This window comes from Patiria miniata, unplaced genomic scaffold (genome assembly GCF_015706575.1).
Source record: "Patiria miniata isolate m_02_andy unplaced genomic scaffold, ASM1570657v1 HiC_scaffold_24, whole genome shotgun sequence".
In the NCBI taxonomy this organism is placed as follows: Eukaryota; Metazoa; Echinodermata; class Asteroidea; order Valvatida; family Asterinidae; genus Patiria; species Patiria miniata.
In genome coordinates, this window is record NW_024037063.1 from 21,432,192 (window position 1) to 21,451,406 (window position 19,215).

General features: G+C 41.9%; 1 protein-coding gene across 1 annotated transcript; it reads left to right on the forward strand.

Moving 5' to 3' along the window:
• The first annotated feature begins 6,913 nt into the window (after positions 1 to 6,913).
• Positions 6,914 to 18,644, forward strand: LOC119731601 (28S rRNA (cytosine-C(5))-methyltransferase-like). The gene is made up of 7 exons (XM_038204796.1): positions 6,914 to 7,092; positions 11,445 to 11,606; positions 13,054 to 13,183; positions 14,324 to 14,474; positions 15,153 to 15,300; positions 16,375 to 16,490; positions 17,523 to 18,644. Exons 1-7 carry the CDS (start codon positions 7,003 to 7,005, stop codon positions 18,439 to 18,441), a joined length of 1,716 nt encoding a protein of 571 aa, XP_038060724.1. The 5' UTR covers positions 6,914 to 7,002; the 3' UTR covers positions 18,442 to 18,644.
• The last annotated feature ends 571 nt before the right edge of the window (positions 18,645 to 19,215 follow it).

Sequence of the window (19,215 nt, forward strand, 5' to 3'; positions counted from 1 at the left end):
ACAATATCATCTGTTGTTCCTATGTCTGTTGGCCAATAAAGAACACTGGTAAGACTACAACATCAGGCTGTACTTATCCTAAGATTGTATCATTTCAGGTCAATTCGGTGTTTAAAGCAGCAGTTTATATTTTTGTTTTAAATAAAATCATTTCAGATAAGTATTTTCAACTAAATGTAGCTACTTTTTATCTGCATTGTGTTCAGGATTCGTGCTCTCTATCACATAAATTGTGAGATGTCACTAGTGTAAGTTTGACCAACTCTGCAAACAATTAAATTGACAAGGAACATGTTAATTGCCACCCCCCCCCCTTGTTTTGTCGGCAAAATCATGGTTCTGTCAGATAAATATAAAATGAAGAATGGAGGAGGAGGGGAAAGGAAGAGGGAAGAAGAAAAATGGAGAATGTAAATAATAAACATCGCTGCTCAAAACCCCGCAAAGCCAACATCCGGTTCTGCAACCCATGGCAAAAGATTGTACATTCTGTCATGTCGGCACGAGCTGCCGTATGTACGGCGGTTGACGGCTACAAAACACAAGTTCGTGCTCGCTCGCAGGCAGTTACGAATTGAGTGACGATTCTTAGTGACGACTCAAAATCATGGATCAAGAGGGTAAATCTCGAAAGAGAGTCAAACTACAGTTTTGATGTGATGTTTGTGATGTTATCAACTTTGATGACCCACCCCATCTCGCTAAACACGAGCACATTTCATTCAAAAAGTCAAGGGAAAGTGGCCAAGAAATGCCTCAGATTGCGCCACAGAGTATCTGGAATCCAAAAATGTCCTGGGGCCCTTAACCGCCAGCCCCCCCCCCCCCATCTCGGCCATTGAGTGACGAAAAATTATGAAACTCGGTGCATGCACATAACAGCTTAATATGAAGATACCCAAGAAATGTCATGACTATAGGTTAAAGGGTTTTAGAATAATCGGCTAATTAATTGTTCATTTGCACCAATGGTAATTCTGCTTTATGGGGAAATTCAGTTTTCACGGCACGCAGCGTGGTAACCATGGTCGGAACTTTATGTTTTGGTATCCAAAGATGCGCAAGACTCGAGGCTAAACAGTCGGGAAAGCTCGGTTCGGGATAAAAATTTTGTTGCATGCAAGGTTATCGTGGAAAAAGTTAAAAAGTTGAGGGGGGCGGACTCCGCCCCGGCCTTAGTTTACGGTTAAACCCTTAAAGGGCCGGCGGGCGGAACCCCCCCCCCCCCTTCAACTTTTTCCGCGACAGCCTTGAAAAAAATGTTTCGTGACCCGAGCTGTTATGACTTTTTAGCATCGAGCCTCGCGCATCTTTTGATACCAAAAACATAAAAATTGGACCACGGGTTGGCGTACAGCGAAAAATTTTATGAAAACTGAATTTTCCCATATACGTCGTGTACACAGAGCAGAATTGCCATTCGTACATATGAATAATTAATTAGCCATAATTCCAAAACCCTTTGACTTATAGTCATGAAATTTCTTGGGTATGTTTATGATGAGTTGCTCTATGCATGTACAGAGTTTCAAAATTTTTCGTCACTCGAAGGCCGAGATCTTGGGGGCGGAATCATTTTTTTTTTTTTTCACGATTCTAACGTCCCTTCCAGGGGAAATTCACTTCATCCGATTGAAATTTGGGACAAGACAACTTACAGTTCAACTGGAGTGATTTTTTTGTAAAGTAGGCCTATGGGCTCCGTGCGCCAACAAAAGAGGGCGTTTTTACCACCTCGACATACTCGGCGGGCAGCTAACATTGCATTGACACCAAGGTGACCTATGTTCTTCATTACCGAAGGATCTAAGTGAGCATTTCCTTTGGGCATGCGTGAGTCCCTGATGTCAGTCATTTGATTGATACTGTATTGGTACATACTTGTAGTACCTGCCTGCAAGTTGTCTTGACTAGTGGCCATATTCAGTTGGGTGCTGTTTAAGTCCATAACAATAGGCAGATTAATTAGATGAATGCCAACAGGCTGGGCCACCAAGCCGGATGACAGTGGAGAGTATTGTTGTCTCTGTAGTTGAGTTGGTAGGTACACTGCTTAAGTACAAAGGAACAAAGTGATAACAACAATGGTAGTGTGTGTAGCACCATGAAGAGTATATGCTGGGTTCAGTGGATTGAGCATACTGACATCCAGAAAGATGCAAAATATCTTGCAAAAATTCAGTGGAAAGCTGACTCCTGATATGCTAAGGACTCAGTCCAATGTGAGCTATGACTTATTAACGTTACCGTCTCAAACGTCTGGTGGATGAGGACAGATCTTCCCCAAAATATCGGTCAATTCAGGAGAGCTCAGATACACATGCTGCCACAACCGGCGCTATGCATTTTAAATTGCAAGAATCGTCGTCTTCAATCATCACCAGCGATAAAACCTCAGTTTAAACATTAAAATATATTTAACAAAGTCCTTTTGAAAGGCCCGTCTTTAAAAAAAGAAGTGGATTTTATGAATCATATTGTTTGTCTAACCAGGGTTGTTATTGTGTACTACAGTTGTTGACAGTTGTTGAAACAAGTATTCTGTGTCATATTCTTTGTTCCGAACAGTCAAAACACACAATAAATTGTCATTGCGTTTAAATTGTGATATTCTTAGAACGGATTGAGCAATTTCAGTAATGTTTTCATCTAAAAGTAGCTTATGGCTTTCCAGTCATTATTTTGCAACTGTTGTTTAAAATATGAAATATATTTTTGGGGGTTTGGGTTCCGCTTTTTTTACTCACCCTTTATAAGCAAATTCAAATCAGTTCTTGGTACAAGACCGTATTCGAGTACGAACCAAATCGCCAGCAAGTACTCAGTTGCCGGGGATTTGTGTGTTTTTTCCCCCATCATTTTGCTATCCGGTGTTTCGAAAATTCAGTTTTGCTGTTCATTTATGTGATACAATTTCATAATTCTGGTATCAGGGGAAAGTGTGCATGTATTATTTGTCGACTGTTTGCTAGGCCATGTGCATGGGGAACCATAAACTGTACAACTCAAAAAGCAACCTCTCCTTCATTTTTACTGACTGTCATGTCAGGATTCCCGATGGTGCCAAGATGCGAGAAAGAATGGCATACAACAGCGCCGATGACGACACAAAAAAGACATTTACAAGTCTTTCAAAACACTTGCAAGTAAAGGAAAATGCTTCCTCAATCAAAGACGATTTGATTGAACTGTTGCGCGTATTGGCCTTAAGTTTAACCTGCAGATTAACGGAACGCTGCATGTATTTTAAGTTCTTCTCAGATATGACCAAGAATCCTGCTTCTGGTTGCTTAATACATTCAGGTTAAAAGGCGACGCTTTCCCGGGTCCAAATGACACTGTTGCCGGGGTGTCAAAAAACAATTCACACGCATCCATGTGAGAATTGTTTTCGTTTCGCTGAAAGAAAACTTACCTTTTTGAGATCCGTGGACAGAACATAGAAACGGTGTTTGCGTTCAAAATTCCGTGACTTGAAAAGTGCACGGGTGATTTGAATGATTCTTGTACTAAAAGAAAGCTTTATGACTGGGCTTTCATATCCTAGATTTTAAAAGTGTTACAGGCAAAACTTCATTCAAAAATTGGTCCTGCCATTTGGGTTTCGTTTTTTTTTCACTTGCCCTTTATTTTGATGAATTTAATGTCTTCACTGGTTTCAGTATAGCGAAATTAACAAGTGTTTTAATTTACAAATAGTTCGGTATAGTAATATTGTGTTTTTGGAATTTTTTTAATCGTTATAAATTGTATCTTCTGAAACTTGTAAGCCGGACTTTTGTATAATGCATCTTTTGATCCTATGGTATAGTGGGTTTAATAAAAATTCTGTCTTTCAGGTTGTCGTTTATTGAATTTATATTCAAAGCCGCAAATTCTCTAATTGGTGTTTTTCAATCATTTTCGTATACACGGCTATATAGAGATCTTCAGGGAAAAAAATATTTCGCAGTAAGACGATCCGTCGGTTTAAAAAACAAACTTGGCTCAATAAGCTTCCGTTGGTAAAAACATGCGCTTATTTCAAATCCATGTACGATAAAAAAAAAAAAAAATGAAAATAAAAAATATATATACAAAAAATGGGGTATACAGAAAGGAGGCCTCTTTTATTGTGGGATTATTTGTGCACATGATTGTGGATTTGACAATTACTTTTTGGGCGTTACTGGCGGTAACTGCAATGTTTGTCTAACTGCCTAATTTGTTTTAATGATTGTTGGTGTATTTTCCCTCAAAAGCTGTAAGCCGTTGGCGCAAGATAGGTTACTGTGTACTGAACGCCCATTGGCTGAGCGTAGGGGTGCACGCCGGTAAATAGGCCTAAATCCGTCCGCCGAGCTCATGAATAAAAGTTATACCCCCAAAATATTCTATATTAGAGAGTTCTGGGAGCCATAACATTGGGGAATTGAAGAGATATGGCAATGAACCTCTGGCCCGGACTCGGGGCTTCCAATTCTGAGCATTTTGGATACAATTGGGCTTGAAAGTGGCGCTATTTTGCCATGTTGTGGAGGGATCGTTTTTCAAGATGGCTGCCGTTCCACTTTGGGGAAAATAGGGGTCGTCTTCTTTGGGCGAGAATTTCTCGAAAAGTCAATGGTCAACCCACCAAAAATTGAAAAGAAAACGAAAGATGACATGTTGATTATCATTTTTCTGTGCAGCTTGAATACCTGTGAGAGTTTTGAGTATTTTTAAAAGAATTTTGAAGTATGGGCATTTAGCACTAGTGTCTATGGGAGTTTATTTGCAGGTATGCATCCATGGAGCCGAGCCGCCGCCATTTTAGAGTGATGATCGAGTCGCGGTGTTCAGGACGCCCTCACGTGAATTTCCGCATTGCGTTATATCGTGGTTAAAAAAGTCAACAACTTGACAACAAGTTTCATCATAATTTTGTGGGAAATCAGGTTGCATTCTTAAGATGATAATCAGGTAATTGAAGCATATATTCGGTACGTTTATTCACATATGCGGCGCTATAGGATCTTTGGGCCTAGCCTGTGCACAATATTTTTTCGACGGGACTTGTACGAAATAAATGGCATACTGTGATTATTATGTGTGCAACGCCCTTTAGGCCATCAGCCTCGGCGCAAAAAGTTGGTCATCGGTACTGAATGAGAGAAACAAGCGTAGCGATAGCTGGCAATGTACATGTATACACGTACACCTCCAGAGTTAGAAAGTATGTGATAGCATTGCAGCGGTGGCAGCTTTTAGGGTGTTTATCACCCTGGGTTTTTTCCTAAATATCCATCAAAATGCTTGTTTCCACTTTAGGGGCGGTATACCTTGCGCACGCGCACAAGAATCATTTATGCCCTGATTTGATACTGACCAACCTACCGTACCGCGTACCGATGACGAGACACCGCTGTTTTTCAGAGCAACATTAGGTTTGTGCGCATGTCCGTGCTTTAGCTCGTATAACACGCCCTCTTGTGGCCGAATTGTATCCAGTCTCTTTTGGGGTAAAAACAGCTCACCGGGGGACGTCTTTTCAATCACTTTTTTATATTACAAATAAGTTTTTGATATTCAAGATATAACAATAAATCGACAGGAAAAGGACTTTAATTTTTTTATCAGATAGGACTGTGAAATTTTGGCAAGACACTTGATGAAAAAGACACCTCCGAAATTTTTTTAATTGATTCCGACGTTTTATCAGTGTCTCAATCGGAACGAAAATAACGTTCACGTTTACGTTTCTTTGGATTTTTCGTCGTCTGGCGTATTACTGTGCAGTGGCGTATCCAGGGGGGGGGGGGGCAGGGGGAAACTTTGCCCCCCTCCCTGGCGGATTTTGTTGACAATTTTTTTTTTGTCAACAATGATTTGAAGTGTTTATAGAGTTAATTCTCACTCCTGACATCAATCCCACCAAAGAAAACCCGCTCAACAACCATTACAATGCGCCGTGAAATTGTCCATATAATAATATTGTATACATAATAATGGTAAGTTTTGAAGAGCGCCCCCATTTGGAAGATGGGTACCACAGCGGTGGAGAGTCTGCTCACCCCATTTTCCATGTCTTGATCCCCTTTCCCCAAATTTCCAGGACTGTTGTTTTACATGTTTAATTAGGCGGAAGAAATTGTGTGCAGGTTTTTCTGTCCCACAAAAAACATAACGTCGAATCGGGCAACATGTTTTCAGAAAAATAAAAGTGGGGGCAGTATTCAAACTTGATATCTAATTATCGCTGAGGACCGTTCCAAATGCTTTATAGTTGGTTTCATTATAAGATGTTTTGTTCAAAAGATAGTACAGCAAAACAGGACTTGAAAAACCACTTAAGCCATTTTTTTCCTGAAATTATATTCCTGTTCTTCCAAAAATCCTTTGTTCACATGATAACTGATAATTAGCTGCACCATTATAGTTGACCCATCCTTTGTGTGTGTAACTGCGCTTCAAGGAAAGTGGCCCAAGACCAGTGGCGTAAATCCCGGGGGGTGGGGGTATATATCCCCCACACACTTTTTGACAAGGGAAATGGGCTATTGAATCGACCCCCCACCTTTCCGGATGAGAAAAAAATATCGGATTTCGAGGTATTTGTCGAACACCCAATTTGTCGAACATTCAATTAATATGAAAAGTGGAAAAACAATTAAAGTACATGTATTTTTAAAATGCGCCAGCATACATATTGATTATATTTTCTGAAGAGCGCCCCCGAGAACTCAAGAAAAAACTGTGACATTTAATTAAATTCTGTCTACTAATTTATCTTCAAACGTAACACAATGGGGAGAAACCAAACTGGTCATCAATTTTTTTGTCAACACTTAATCTTTCTTTCAAAAGAGGGCGCGCTACATATGGCACTGCACCATATAGAGCTGTATAATTATACAGCTCTATGCACTGCACACGTGTACCGTACCGTACCGCATATGTATGGGAACAGCTAGTTCTTAGTTGGCGTACTACTAATAATGTTTTCATGTCGCAAAGTTGACGAAGCATTGAAGAGAAAGAGACATGTTGTATAAGGAAGCATCTAGAATCATCCACCTTGTGCAGAGGAAACAGGGAACCGTCAAATCACTGGTTCACTCCAGCGACTGCAAGGTAAAAAGAAAGGAAAGATTCCCATGATAGACACTTGTCATGGTCACCCTCGCCCTGTCATGCCTGTGTGCACAAACCGTATGAGACTGGTGCAGTGGTGACTTCTGAACATTTCTAAGCATGCTATTGCTAAGTGTTTTCTCAGTAAATAGCCTACTTCAATATTTTCCGGAGCAACTATAGAATGCAGGCATGGCAGGGCCACGCCGAAGCAAGGTTTTTTATTTTGCCTGGAGGCGTGGATGGAATAGGAGTAATAGATATGCAAACCTGCCAAAAAGTGCTAAGTACAGCGAAGGAATGCACTGCACTTGTCTTCAAAGCTTCTCATGAAGGATCGGAAGGGAGGGCGTGCTTGTAAATGTGTTGGGGGCACTGTCTGGAGCGGCGGAGGCGCGGAGTCTTGGAGTCGCAGAATCGCGGAGACGCGGGGCACTGGAGTGGCCGCAGTGGCGGAGGCGCGGAGTCGCGGAGTCGCAGAGACGCGCACCGATAGAGGGCGCAATTCTCGGCGGAATCTTTTGAGAACGAAGCATCCATATCCATTTTAATTGGGCGGGCCAATTAGGAAGGGGGGGGGGAGGGCGACGGGGCACTGTCTGGAGTCGCGGAGGCGCGGAGTCGGGGAGTCGCAGAGTCACTTTAATTGGGCGGGCCAATTAGGAAGGGGGGGAGGGCGACGGGGCACTGTCTGGAGTCGCGGAGGCGCGGAGTCGGGGAGTCGCAGAGTCACTTTAATTGGGCGGGCCAATTAGGAAGGGGGGGGGAGGGCGACGGGGCACTGTCTGGAGTCGCGGAGGCGCGGAGTCGGGGAGTCGCAGAGTCACTTTAATTGGGCGGGCCAATTAGGAAGGGGGGAGGGCGACGGGGCACTGTCTGGAGTCGCGGAGTCGGGGAGTCGCAGAGTCACTTTAATTGGGCGGGCCAATTAGGAAGGGGGGGGGGAGGGCGACGGGGCACTGTCTGGAGGCGCGGAGTCGCGGAGTCGCAGAGTCGCTTTAATTGGGCGCGCAAATTAGGAAGGGGGGGGGGAGGGCGACGGGGCACTGTCTCTCAGTGGTGGAGGCGCGGAGTCGCGGAGTCGCAGAGACGCGCACCGATAGAGGGCGCAATTCTCGCGGCTCCACGACTCCACGATCGATTTTCGGAGGTAGGTCGACTGCGGTTCCACGCCTCCACGCAGCCGTACGGAGGCGCGGATGTAGAGTAAAGTGGCCCTGCATTCTATAGTTGTACCTATTTTCCCTGCTAAATTTGACATTTTAGGACATATTATTACTTTCTGAAGGGTTAGGGCTAGAGATAGGTCACTGAGGGAAAAAATATTAGTGACTGATGATGGCCAGATAAAGATAAGGGAATCTTCCCCTGAAATTAAACCCCCCAAAAAACAGTTCTGCTTCCGGTTTCCTAGTCCCATAAATCATGAGTGAACTACTGGACTGGACTAACGTTACCTCCATATTTACAGTCACACTTTGCGAACCAGTGAATCGGTACTACACCAGCCTAGCTCTACCGAGTCGAGCGTTGAACAACGGTGCCCTCCGTACAAACGCTCCACCGATTTGGCATACTTTGGTGACGGCTTCACTGTAGCATGATAGTGTACATATACATACCCACGCGAGGACAAAAAGACCCAAAAAAACCAGTAAAGAGAATTCAAATGAGAAAGACAGTAACCCTGGATAGATCCACTCATTCATGACATTCCATAAGACCCCTTATATTGTTTCCAAACAGCGGACATTTTGAAAAAAAACCCAGCAAAACAGTCAGAAAACTTACAGCTCAATGTGTTTGCCGTGAAGCTCAGACCTTGCTCCGACTTGCCGAATGAGGGCGTCTGGCGTGACGTCACCGACGTTGCTCGATCGAAGAAAAACAAGTTGCGCTTAATCAACGACTGTTTCATGTAGTCATGTGTCCCGGGCCAAAAGCCCACACTGTCAGACGGCGCGGGGCACATATGACTACATAAAACAGTTGTTGAGTAAGCGCAACTTGTTTTTCTTCAATGGTGACGTCACACACTGGCGCGATGAATTATGCATCAGTCATGTCAGTGATGGACTGTACAACTCGGCAGACACATTTAATTGTGAGCGGTAAGTTCAGACTATTTTGTTCTTTTTTTCAAAATTACCGGTTGTTTGGAACAATTTAAGGGGTCTTATGGAATGTCATGAATGTGTGGATCTATCCAGGTTTACTGTCTTTCTCATTTGTATTCTCTTTATCAGTTTTTTTGGGCCTTTTGTCCTCGCGAGGGTATGCACAAAATGCATACCGTCATGACGACCGTGTACCTGTCACCAAAGTATGCCAAATTGGTGGAGCGTTTGTACGGAGGGCACCGTAGTTCAACGCTCCACTCAGTAGAGCTAACACCAGCCCAGCTGCGTTTTGCGCGACATCGCACAGAATGCGCGATGCGCACGCCAATCTCCTTATAATATAAGGTAAGGAGTTGTAGAGGGACATTTCAGCGCGCCGGCCATACAAACAACATACGTTATTAAAGAACAGTGACGCCTTGGCCTTGGCAACCACAAGACTGTAAGTGTAACCCCCTAAGGTGATTTACAAGGAACCTTCCTCATCCTTACAAATTCCAACACCCTGTGCTATTAAACTGTATACTAAACAGCTGGACTCCACCAAACTCTGGTGTTGGAGTTTGGCTGGATGGGGATCATTAGGCCTAAAAAAAAAAGTCTGCTGTTTCTGGTATGGAACTTGCCCCAAAAGTGGTGCAGCGATGCGGCTTTTTAATTTTTTTCCCCCTACTTTTTATTCTTCAAATGTTGGCTGAGGTTGCAGATGACGCTTCGATCCCCTTAAAACTCTCAAAAATTACCTTCAGGGTGGAGCTTTAGGTGATCTCAGTAAGGCCATAAGGCTTGAGAATTCTGCACCCACTTACATGTACGATCTCGACCGAAGCGAACATTCTTCAGGAAATTTGGATAGTCAAGACAAAATTCAGAGAAAAGGGTAACGTCAGACCATCGACATCGTGCATGTGCTGCCAGGCCGGTCATTAGTCTGCTCCCTTACATATGGCGCTAATTAAAGCTGTACAATGCAGTCCATCATTTGCAGCCATCCGAAAAGTAACTGGCTTAATTATTGTTGAAAAACATACTTGGTTGAAAGATAGTAAGTGGACTAAACTCCCTGTGAAATTATTCTTTCTGGCAAGATGCACCGTGGGAAAATTTTTAAATTTAAGCGCGCGCAAGCATTGGCACAACGCATACGCTCGCGCGGTTGCTGTGCGCGATCAGTGCGCGACATCGCATATAGCTGCAATCGGCTCAGTGAGAATGCGTCTCGAACGCTGAATTCAGGCCCAATTCAAAACATGATTCAGCAACTTTTGATTTGAAATTGAGATCCTAGAATGCAGTTTTTCTCGGAATATACAGCTGAAGCTGAGCTGAAACTTCATCAGGTTAGTTGTTCAGTATCCTTCATTAGATTTAGAACACTTTTGTTGCTTCAAACGAACAAAATGCACAAATCACAAATGATGGACTATATCTTTAAAAGCGTTTACAGGTTCCAGATACCGGTACACGACCATCGCTTCCACACACACATCTGGCTTCCACACACACACAATCACAAAAATAAAACACCGACTACAAATGCCAAACCGGAGCCGTCTTTTTTTTGGCCTTAGGGTTTTAATAATACTTTTTTCCTCTATTGCCTTGCCTGACCAAGACAATAACATACAGTGGATAAAATCATTATGCTGTGTGATTTTCGGAGGTTTCAGGGTTAGTTGTACTAAATGCAATACTTTAAAAATCATGATGATTATCTCAAGGATAGCGAAGAGAGCATTAGCGAATCATTTCACTGACATTTGTTGGAAGAGAAAGACGATAATGCCTGATTTTTCCCCACGTACGAATGCAAGTGGAGTAGGTCTTGTGTGGTTGAATCATGGACATGATTGAAGCACCATGAACGGTGCCCTTGTCTTTCGGACTTTTTCCTCGACTTTCTCAAGTAAGAAGTGAAATTCTTTGTTGATGACTCTATTAGTCTAACCGTAATTCAGTCGTTTTATGCAGTGAAAACACGTGAAGTGTATATTGTACATGCATGTACAATGTACATGTCTGTAACTTGCAGCGCAGCCCAGATTTCGGACACGTATTTTTGTTTGGCCTATTTTCCGATTTGTTTGCCATATGCCAGTTTCATCTCTGGGTGTCAAGACATTTGAATTTTCTAATGGCCAATCAAAACAATGAGATTTCACTCCCAAAACAGCCATACCGGTAAATATGTAAAATTGATTTTCTCCAATGATTCTCATTTTGTCCAAACAGAACATCAAGCAGCTTTATGCGTTGGTCTGTCAGACCCTTAAGTACTCCAGCATCATCGATCAGATCCTGAAGAACACCAAGCTTCTTGAGCAAGAGAAATGGCTAGAAAAATCCACGGCCCAGGTCCTGCTGTACGAAATGCTGTTTGGCAAAGGTATTCAGGTACGGAGATTTATTCTCAGAATCTCAGAAGGGTGACCAGACATCGCCACTAGGTATCATTGTCTTGTTTACATTTATGCCAGTACTGTGCAATATGTATCACAACAATGTAAGACTGCTCATAATATGGACTGTGAAAAAAAAGAAAAAAAATGAAAAAAGTAAGACTGCTGCAAACTGCTTACTGACTGGATGGACCTGAAATATATAAATCTAAAAATTAATGTGGCCTGACGTTGCGAACTTAGCAAGTTCTTCTTCAGAGGCTAAAACAGAAAATAATATGGACTGTTAGAAATAATGTGATTTGAAAATATGGCTCTGAAAAGGTGTCAATTACATTTTGGGTCATGCATTTTTCATTGAAATTGTTGTGTTGGTTTAGGTACATTGTCCGGTTCGATTAAACCTAACTCTCCCAAATCCTCTTTGCCAAATGGAGGATTTTGCAGGATGGAGGTTACTTGGCAACAGTGTGTTGCTGATTTCGGAGAATGCACTGTGTCAAGGTCTTGGGCCGGACCTTGTGTTGTTTATGCTCAGCCGTGCATGAATTTAGGCCTAGGTTATACTTGAAATCCTCCGCACTTCTCCAGGATGTCACTGGCTCTGCCTCGACATATTGAGAGTGATTGTCGGAGGATTTCGATCTTCCAAGGACTACATTCAAGAAATCATAGAGGATCTTGCAGGATTGAGGTTACATCCTACTAGCAAAAATGCCTAGGGGGTTAGGGTTTTAATAAAAAAACACTTTTTGAAAGTGAATGCTTCCTTTTTAAAAGGTACATGTACAAGAGCATTGTCTAGAAATTCTCAATCCAGAAATCTGAACAAACGCCTGCACACAACCCCCTGTGAAAGGGAATGGCATGATGGGTATCATTGTAAAATCAATCAGTTTCAGTCGCGGCCAAGGTGGACAACGGAATGATACACCGATTGCAAAAGTAATCATATATTTTCCGGACCAAATCTTTTGTGGGGAAGGTATTGTATATTTGTCTGGATTCATGTGATACTTGACTCTGTCTCCTGGGCCCCTGGCACCTGTGGAATAATGGCCTAAAATTTTTAGTCTTGGTCAAGGCGTTCAACGATAGTGTCCGATGATCCGTGGTCGGCCGTTTACATGCACATGAGTGGATAGCGTGCAACTTCTGTTTATGTTAGCGGCAGACCATGGATCATTGGACACTATCATTGAACATCTTGACCAAGGCTATAAAATGTATAGAGAAAGTTTTGTAAACGTTTGGTCACACACTGGCCTGACATTGCACCATTCCTATATGAAGCCCCTAAGCAAACCAGTCACCCTGAAAATGTAGACTCCACAAAAAGTCCATCATCTCAAAATCAGATTGTGATCAACCTCATACTGTTTAGATTTTGGTGATCTGTTCAGAGACAATCAGGCACTTTTTCAAAATTTGTTTTTATAAAGTGTGGAGGGAAGTACCGTCTTGCCATCAAGAGACACAAGTCGGCTCTTACGTCCGCTCTCGTCAGGATCAAGATTAAGATGGGTGTGGTCAACAACAAGGATCTCCTTCCACAGTCAGTGAAGGACGAAGGTAATACTGGCAAGGAGCTCTCAAATTGAAACGTCTTGATTTCTGCATCATTTACCCTCCTATGCAAACATGCATTCTGTGCCAAGTAGTCCTTTCAGTCAAAATCAATCAAGTGACTGTTTTCAACAGTTAAAAATTCCCAGCCTACATTAAGTAGGATTGACTGGCCGAGACTGTTTATGTAACTTTATACAGCTTTGCTTTGACTGCGGGTGATTGATAAGCCAGCTGTGCCCACAACTTGCCTGCTTTGTCTGTTCATGGTCTGTTGACTGAGTTTGACTTGTCACAGTGCTTGCTTGACATATGATCTGACTGCTGGTGACTAGCCTGTGTTAAACGTATTGCAGGGGAAGTGGATGGAAATTTTTATTGTCTGTGACTGTTTAAAAATAGCAGGATGGTTAATCTAACAGTCCAACAGTCCTCGATCCAATTTTAATAAGGGAATAAATATGTGCTTGGTCAGTATTAAACACTATGTTTAAGACCGGTTGGAGTCCGGATTCTGGTAATTACTCGAATTGAAGCCGAGGGTAATTTTCAGCATCCAGACTCCAACCGGTCTTAAACATAGTGTTTAATACCGACCAAGCACATATTTATTCCCATTCATAAAAACCTTTTCGGTCAAACAATAAAAACTGTTCTGTCCAAAAGTCAAAACAAGTCTCAAATTAAAAATTTCCAACTATTTTGTTCAACAATTGTACTCTGTGTTTTTCGAAGCACCCCTCTAACTATATAATGGAGTGTCCAGCTCGCGAATAAGACATTAACCTCTCCTTTTATGGAGATTGGCACGTTGTGCAGGTGTAGCTGTGGTGAGTGCGTTGTGAATTTAGGACTATGAAATACTGACTCACTGGTAGTATTGCGCATGCCTACATGAGGATTGTGAGTGTTCAACCAATAAAACTGTAAAAGGCACTGGATTTCATAGGAGTCCAAATTTCATGTGACACTGGAAAAGTATTTAAGACCAGCTGGTCTTTATCATCCTTTTAAGACCGGCCACATGACGGGCTCTCGACCAATAGGAATGGCTAAACTGTCTTGGGTATTTATGAATAACATTTTCACTGTGCAGAGTTGATGTAAAACCAGTAACTACTCTATTCTTCATTTTGTTTTTAATAGTCATCCTGCCACGATATGTAAGAGTAAACCTATTGAAGTCAACTGTTGATGATGTCATACAGACCTTCATTGAGGAAAGCTACCACTGTATTCTAAGCAGAGAGCAGGCAGATACCAAGAGGAAAGAAGCCAGAAATGCTGATGACATTTGGTAGGTGTAGTCTTAAGTATTTCATCAAGACAATGTATACCACATTTAATTTTGCTGTAATTTTCAGAGATGGATTGATTTAGGGGTTAGTATTTATAGCAAATATTGTTTCATTGACCTGTTTAAAGTTTTGTGTTCATACATGTAGATGCTGGAAAAAGCAAGAAAAAAATTCTGTTCTTGTAGTCTGGTTCCCTGACACTACTTCAGACGGAACAGCAATTTATAGATATGTGGGGGAATTGTCAGACTAGCTGGCTTGCACCCATACATGGATGTGTAAATATGCAAACAAAATGTGGAATGTAAATTGGGGCAGTATTTGAAAAAAAGTCAGTTTTTTCCAGCAATGGTCGGCCAACCATCGTTGGAAGTTGAAAAAAAAGTGTTTTTCTTGAAAATGACAGCACACCAGGTGCCACAATTTCACAGGATGCTTGAGACTTGCCTTCACTTACAGTCACATTTAAACGTTTTTCATATTAATTTGGTAGTTTTTTTTTTTTTATGTTTGCAAATGTTGTACATTATCTTTGATCTGTGGAAATGAATTTTTTTGAAAGTGTTTTTCCAGATGCGCAACATCATTACAAGTCATTGCTCAGTTACATGTATTTGTGTAAGTGTATACTTCTCAAAAAACTTATGTCGTCAGAATTTTGTTTGTGTAATATACAGTAAGATTCATGCCAACTTGCTGACAACTTTGGAGCCACACCAGTTCATGTGTGATGTTCACTTAGAAGATCTGCTAGTCTTTCCTCCAGCCACCGACTTCCATGACCATCATCTGTACAAGACTGGAGCCATTATACTTCAAGATAAGGTAAAACCAAAAACTTTGAGATCAAGGCTAGAATAATCCAGGATATCTCCTGAGGATCATTGTTGTTCCAATCAGCGGAATTTTGTTAACATTTTCTGTAACTTTTCCGAAGCCTAAATTCAATCCAAAAGACTTCTTGTGTTAAAAATCGTTGCCAGTCTCAATGAGGTGGTAGTTAAGCAGAAAATTAGACTTGAAATCAAGTCGTTAGATACTGTTGTGTTTTGTCCGACAAGGCCCCCAATATTTCCAAAGCACGACACCAGCTTGCGCCCTGTATCGTGTTTACATCCGGCATCCGACCATTCTAACGACTTGACTAATATGAATTCAGACAGTTATTCATTTATGCGTGAAGTGAAATGCATATGCATTATGTTTCCATCGAGAGAGCCAATGATAACCCGGCTGTATCACTGGGAACCATCCATTATTAGAGTTGGGATAAAGTTTGTTGCGCGCTTGATTAATGCACGCTTCTTTTTTCTGTCTCTTTTTCGAACTATTTTGGTTAAAATATTACCCTCTGAGGTAAAATAGAAAATATTATGTCCAAATCTTGTTTTTCGAATGAGAATGTAATGGTGCATGGATTCCAAACAACCAGGATTAACCCCACAAGCGATCAATTCACTCTAGGCTGTGTTGCATGGTGTTCGCCCGTACCCCCGCCCTGCAAACAGGACGCTTGGAACGGCTGATCTCTTGAGCTTTCATTGGATAGATTTTTCATGACCTGTGACTTAGAATGCATCACACAAACTCGCTTCAGCTGTTTAATATACGCAGCATGCTCTAGATGCATGTGAAGGTCATGATAAGTTACCCAGAATGCCATCCTTACTTCCTTCGCAAGATTCTGTGAAGCGGATTAGCTCTTCCCAGCGCCCTGTTTGCCTAACATGGCCCTATTTATATTTTTGCCATTTATCCATTGTGAAATCGCTCATGTTATTTTTAATTTTGCAAACTTATCTAATCTTGCATGACAAAGGACAAAAACTAATGATTCATATAAATGCTACTAAAAAAGTACTGATACAACAAAGTCCTTTTAACTTTTGTTGTTTTCAGGCTAGTTGTTTACCAGCGTACCTACTAGCGCCGCCCCCTGGTAGTCATGTGATAGATGCCTGTGCTGCCCCCGGCAACAAGACATCACATTTGGCAGCCAGTTTGAAGAACACAGGGTAAGTCTCTCATGCTCTTGCAGCAGTGAATTTTCTGTGGATTGTTTTTACCAAAATCACACGGCTTTACGATAGAGGACAAACACACAAATGGAGAACTAAAGATTTGTTAGGTCTGTTGTTGAAAACGGTCCTTGGTCGTACGGTTATGTGCTTAGTCTATGGGAGAGTGTTATATTACAGGGACAAAGGGAAACAAAGCATTGTCCTTGGGTGTATAGAAATTCATGACTACCCGAGTATGAGTGCATGTGTATGGCTAGACGTTTGAGTACAGCATGTACTTCTTAAAAATTGTGTAAATGTGAGCAGACATTTTATGAACTCAACACTGTACGGTATTTCAGAATACCCTTTATTTGGATCTCCTTTGAAGCTACAGTCCATCATTTGCAGCTGTATCCCAAAAGTAACTGACATAATTATTGCTGAAAAGCATACCTGGTTGAAATATAGTAAGGGGAATGAACTCCCTGTGAAATTATTTTTTCTGGCAAGCTGCCATTTTGAAGAAATCGATGAAGGAAGGCCATTTCCAATGATGCATCTAAAGAAGCATTCTTGGACATTTCCGTTAGTAGTTCGTTATTAATTTAGCGAAGCACGCGCAAGTGTTGACACGATGCACACATGCGTGATTGCTATAATTCGTTCGTTCAGTGCGTGTCATCGCGTAGCTACTATCGGCTGAATGAGGGCGCAATTCAAAACATGACTCAGCAACTTTTGATTTGAAATCGAGATGTTAGAGTATTATGTTCTCGGAATATACAGCTGAAGCTGAGCTGAAAATTTATCAGGTTAGTTGTTCAGCACCCTTCTTTATATTTCAAGCACTTTTGTTGCTTCAAACGAACAAAATGCACAAATGACAAATGATGTACTCTACCTTTAAAGTATCCGTTTGGCATTTTTGACTGCCAAGTATTTTCTTGTTCACAGAGACTATTGGGGTCCCATGGTTAGTTTTATTCTCAACAAAACTTGAGACAGTTTTTATTAAAAAAAATTCCCTTTTCTGTCTCTCGTTAGGAAAGTCTTTGCTTTTGACGTTGATCCTAAGCGTGTGTCCACGCTGTCTAAAATGACAGCCCTGTCTGGCGCCACCAACGTAGAAATTATAAACCAGGATTTTCTCAAGGTAAATCCGGGAGAAGAACGATTCTCAAACGTTCGATACATTCTGATGGACCCTTCCTGCAGTGGCTCGGGGATCGTAAGTCGACTGGACCACCTGACCAACGACAGCCAATCAGATTCCACTGAGAGGCTGGAAGGGCTTGCAGCGATCCAAGCCAAATTGCTGGGTCACGCGCTTTCATTTCCGCACGTGGAGCGTGTTGTGTATTCCACTTGTTCGGTGCACCAGACAGAGAATGAGAGAGTTGTCTTGCAAGTCCTGGCTTCCCGTACCAACTTTGAATTAGAATTGGCGCTCCCCACATGGAAAAACAGAGGCATCTGTGTTGTAGATGATAATGTCCCTATGGAAACATCGCTCAAGACGGGAAGCCCGGATGTCAGTGCCTGCTTACGTGCTGTCCCAAAGGAAGACTGCACTAATGGATTCTTTGTAGCAGTGCTAAAGCGGAAAATAATGTCTGCTAAGCAGGAACAGACAAGAAAAGATACTGAGCCATTGAAGAATGGTAGAAAGCGGAACAGGAACAAAAGGCGGAAAAATCAAACCACACCAATTCAGGGATTTGTGAGTAACACAGTTACTGTAAGTGACCCTCGTGAAATGTCAAACCAAGGTGATTGCACAAATGATGGCACAAAGCGTAACAGAGGGAAAAGAAGAAAACGAAAAAGAAGTGGAGCCGGACTAAAAGAAGCAGAAACAAAACTACTGAAAGCCAGTGATACTCCTCGAGGACAAGATTGTGTTGCTTCAGAGCATAATCTACATGTGGACAAACCAAAGACAAAGAAAAGGAGAGACAAATAAGGATGACAAGAAAAGTTCAAGAAGAAGTTTCAAAGAACATAACCATTTCATAGAAAACTTGTTTAACACAAATGTTGTTCACGTAATTTGTGCCTGATATGGAGCCCATGGGCAAGTGATTAGGCCAAAATAAAGTCTCCGGTTTCTGGTATGCTCGCGGGTTGCCGTAGCCATGCGCGTCAGCAAAATGAAAAAGGGTTTTTTTCAATGTAAGATGATGTCTCAAAACTGCCAAACTCACTGGTTTGACTGGAATCCTGCTGCTGCACAATTTTAACGTGTTTTTAGATGGAGTTTCGATTGAGTATAAACTTCATGTGGCCTCTCTGGACTCCCATATATTTTGCACTAAATTTAGTCGGGCACCATTTGCAGTCATCAGCCAACATTTGAAGAAGAAAAAAAGTTTAAAATTTTTTTTTTTTTTTTAAGCTGCGTCACCGCACCACTTTTGGGGCAAGCTCCATACCAGAAACCAGAGACTTTTTTTTTGGCCTTAACCTAAATCACAAATTGCCTTTTAATAAGGGAATAATATGTGCTTGGCCAGTTATACTGGCTTGAGTCCTGGTCGCCGATAATGGCTCGAGCCGAGGGCTGCGGCCATCCACGACCGGATCCCTCACTAATTGTAAATGTTCTTGATTAATACCAGCCAAACACATAAAAACCTTGCGGTCAAAAAGTCGAAATGAATAAAAATATAAATTTCCGACAATTTTGTTTCAACAAGTTTAATTCACGTTTTGTGAAACACCCCTCTTGTATGTTCAT

Excerpts from the sequence above, each read along its gene's own strand:
- LOC119731601 (XM_038204796.1), top strand. The coding sequence starts at position 7,003 with ATGTTGTATAAGGAAGCATCTAGAATCATCCACCTTGTGCAGAGGAAA. Across the intron at positions 11,607-13,053 it reads TGTTTGGCAAAGGTATTCAG|TGTGGAGGGAAGTACCGTCT; the intron begins GTACGGAGATTT and ends GTTTTTATAAAG. Across the intron at positions 16,491-17,522 it reads GCCAGTTTGAAGAACACAGG|GAAAGTCTTTGCTTTTGACG; the intron begins GTAAGTCTCTCA and ends GTCTCTCGTTAG.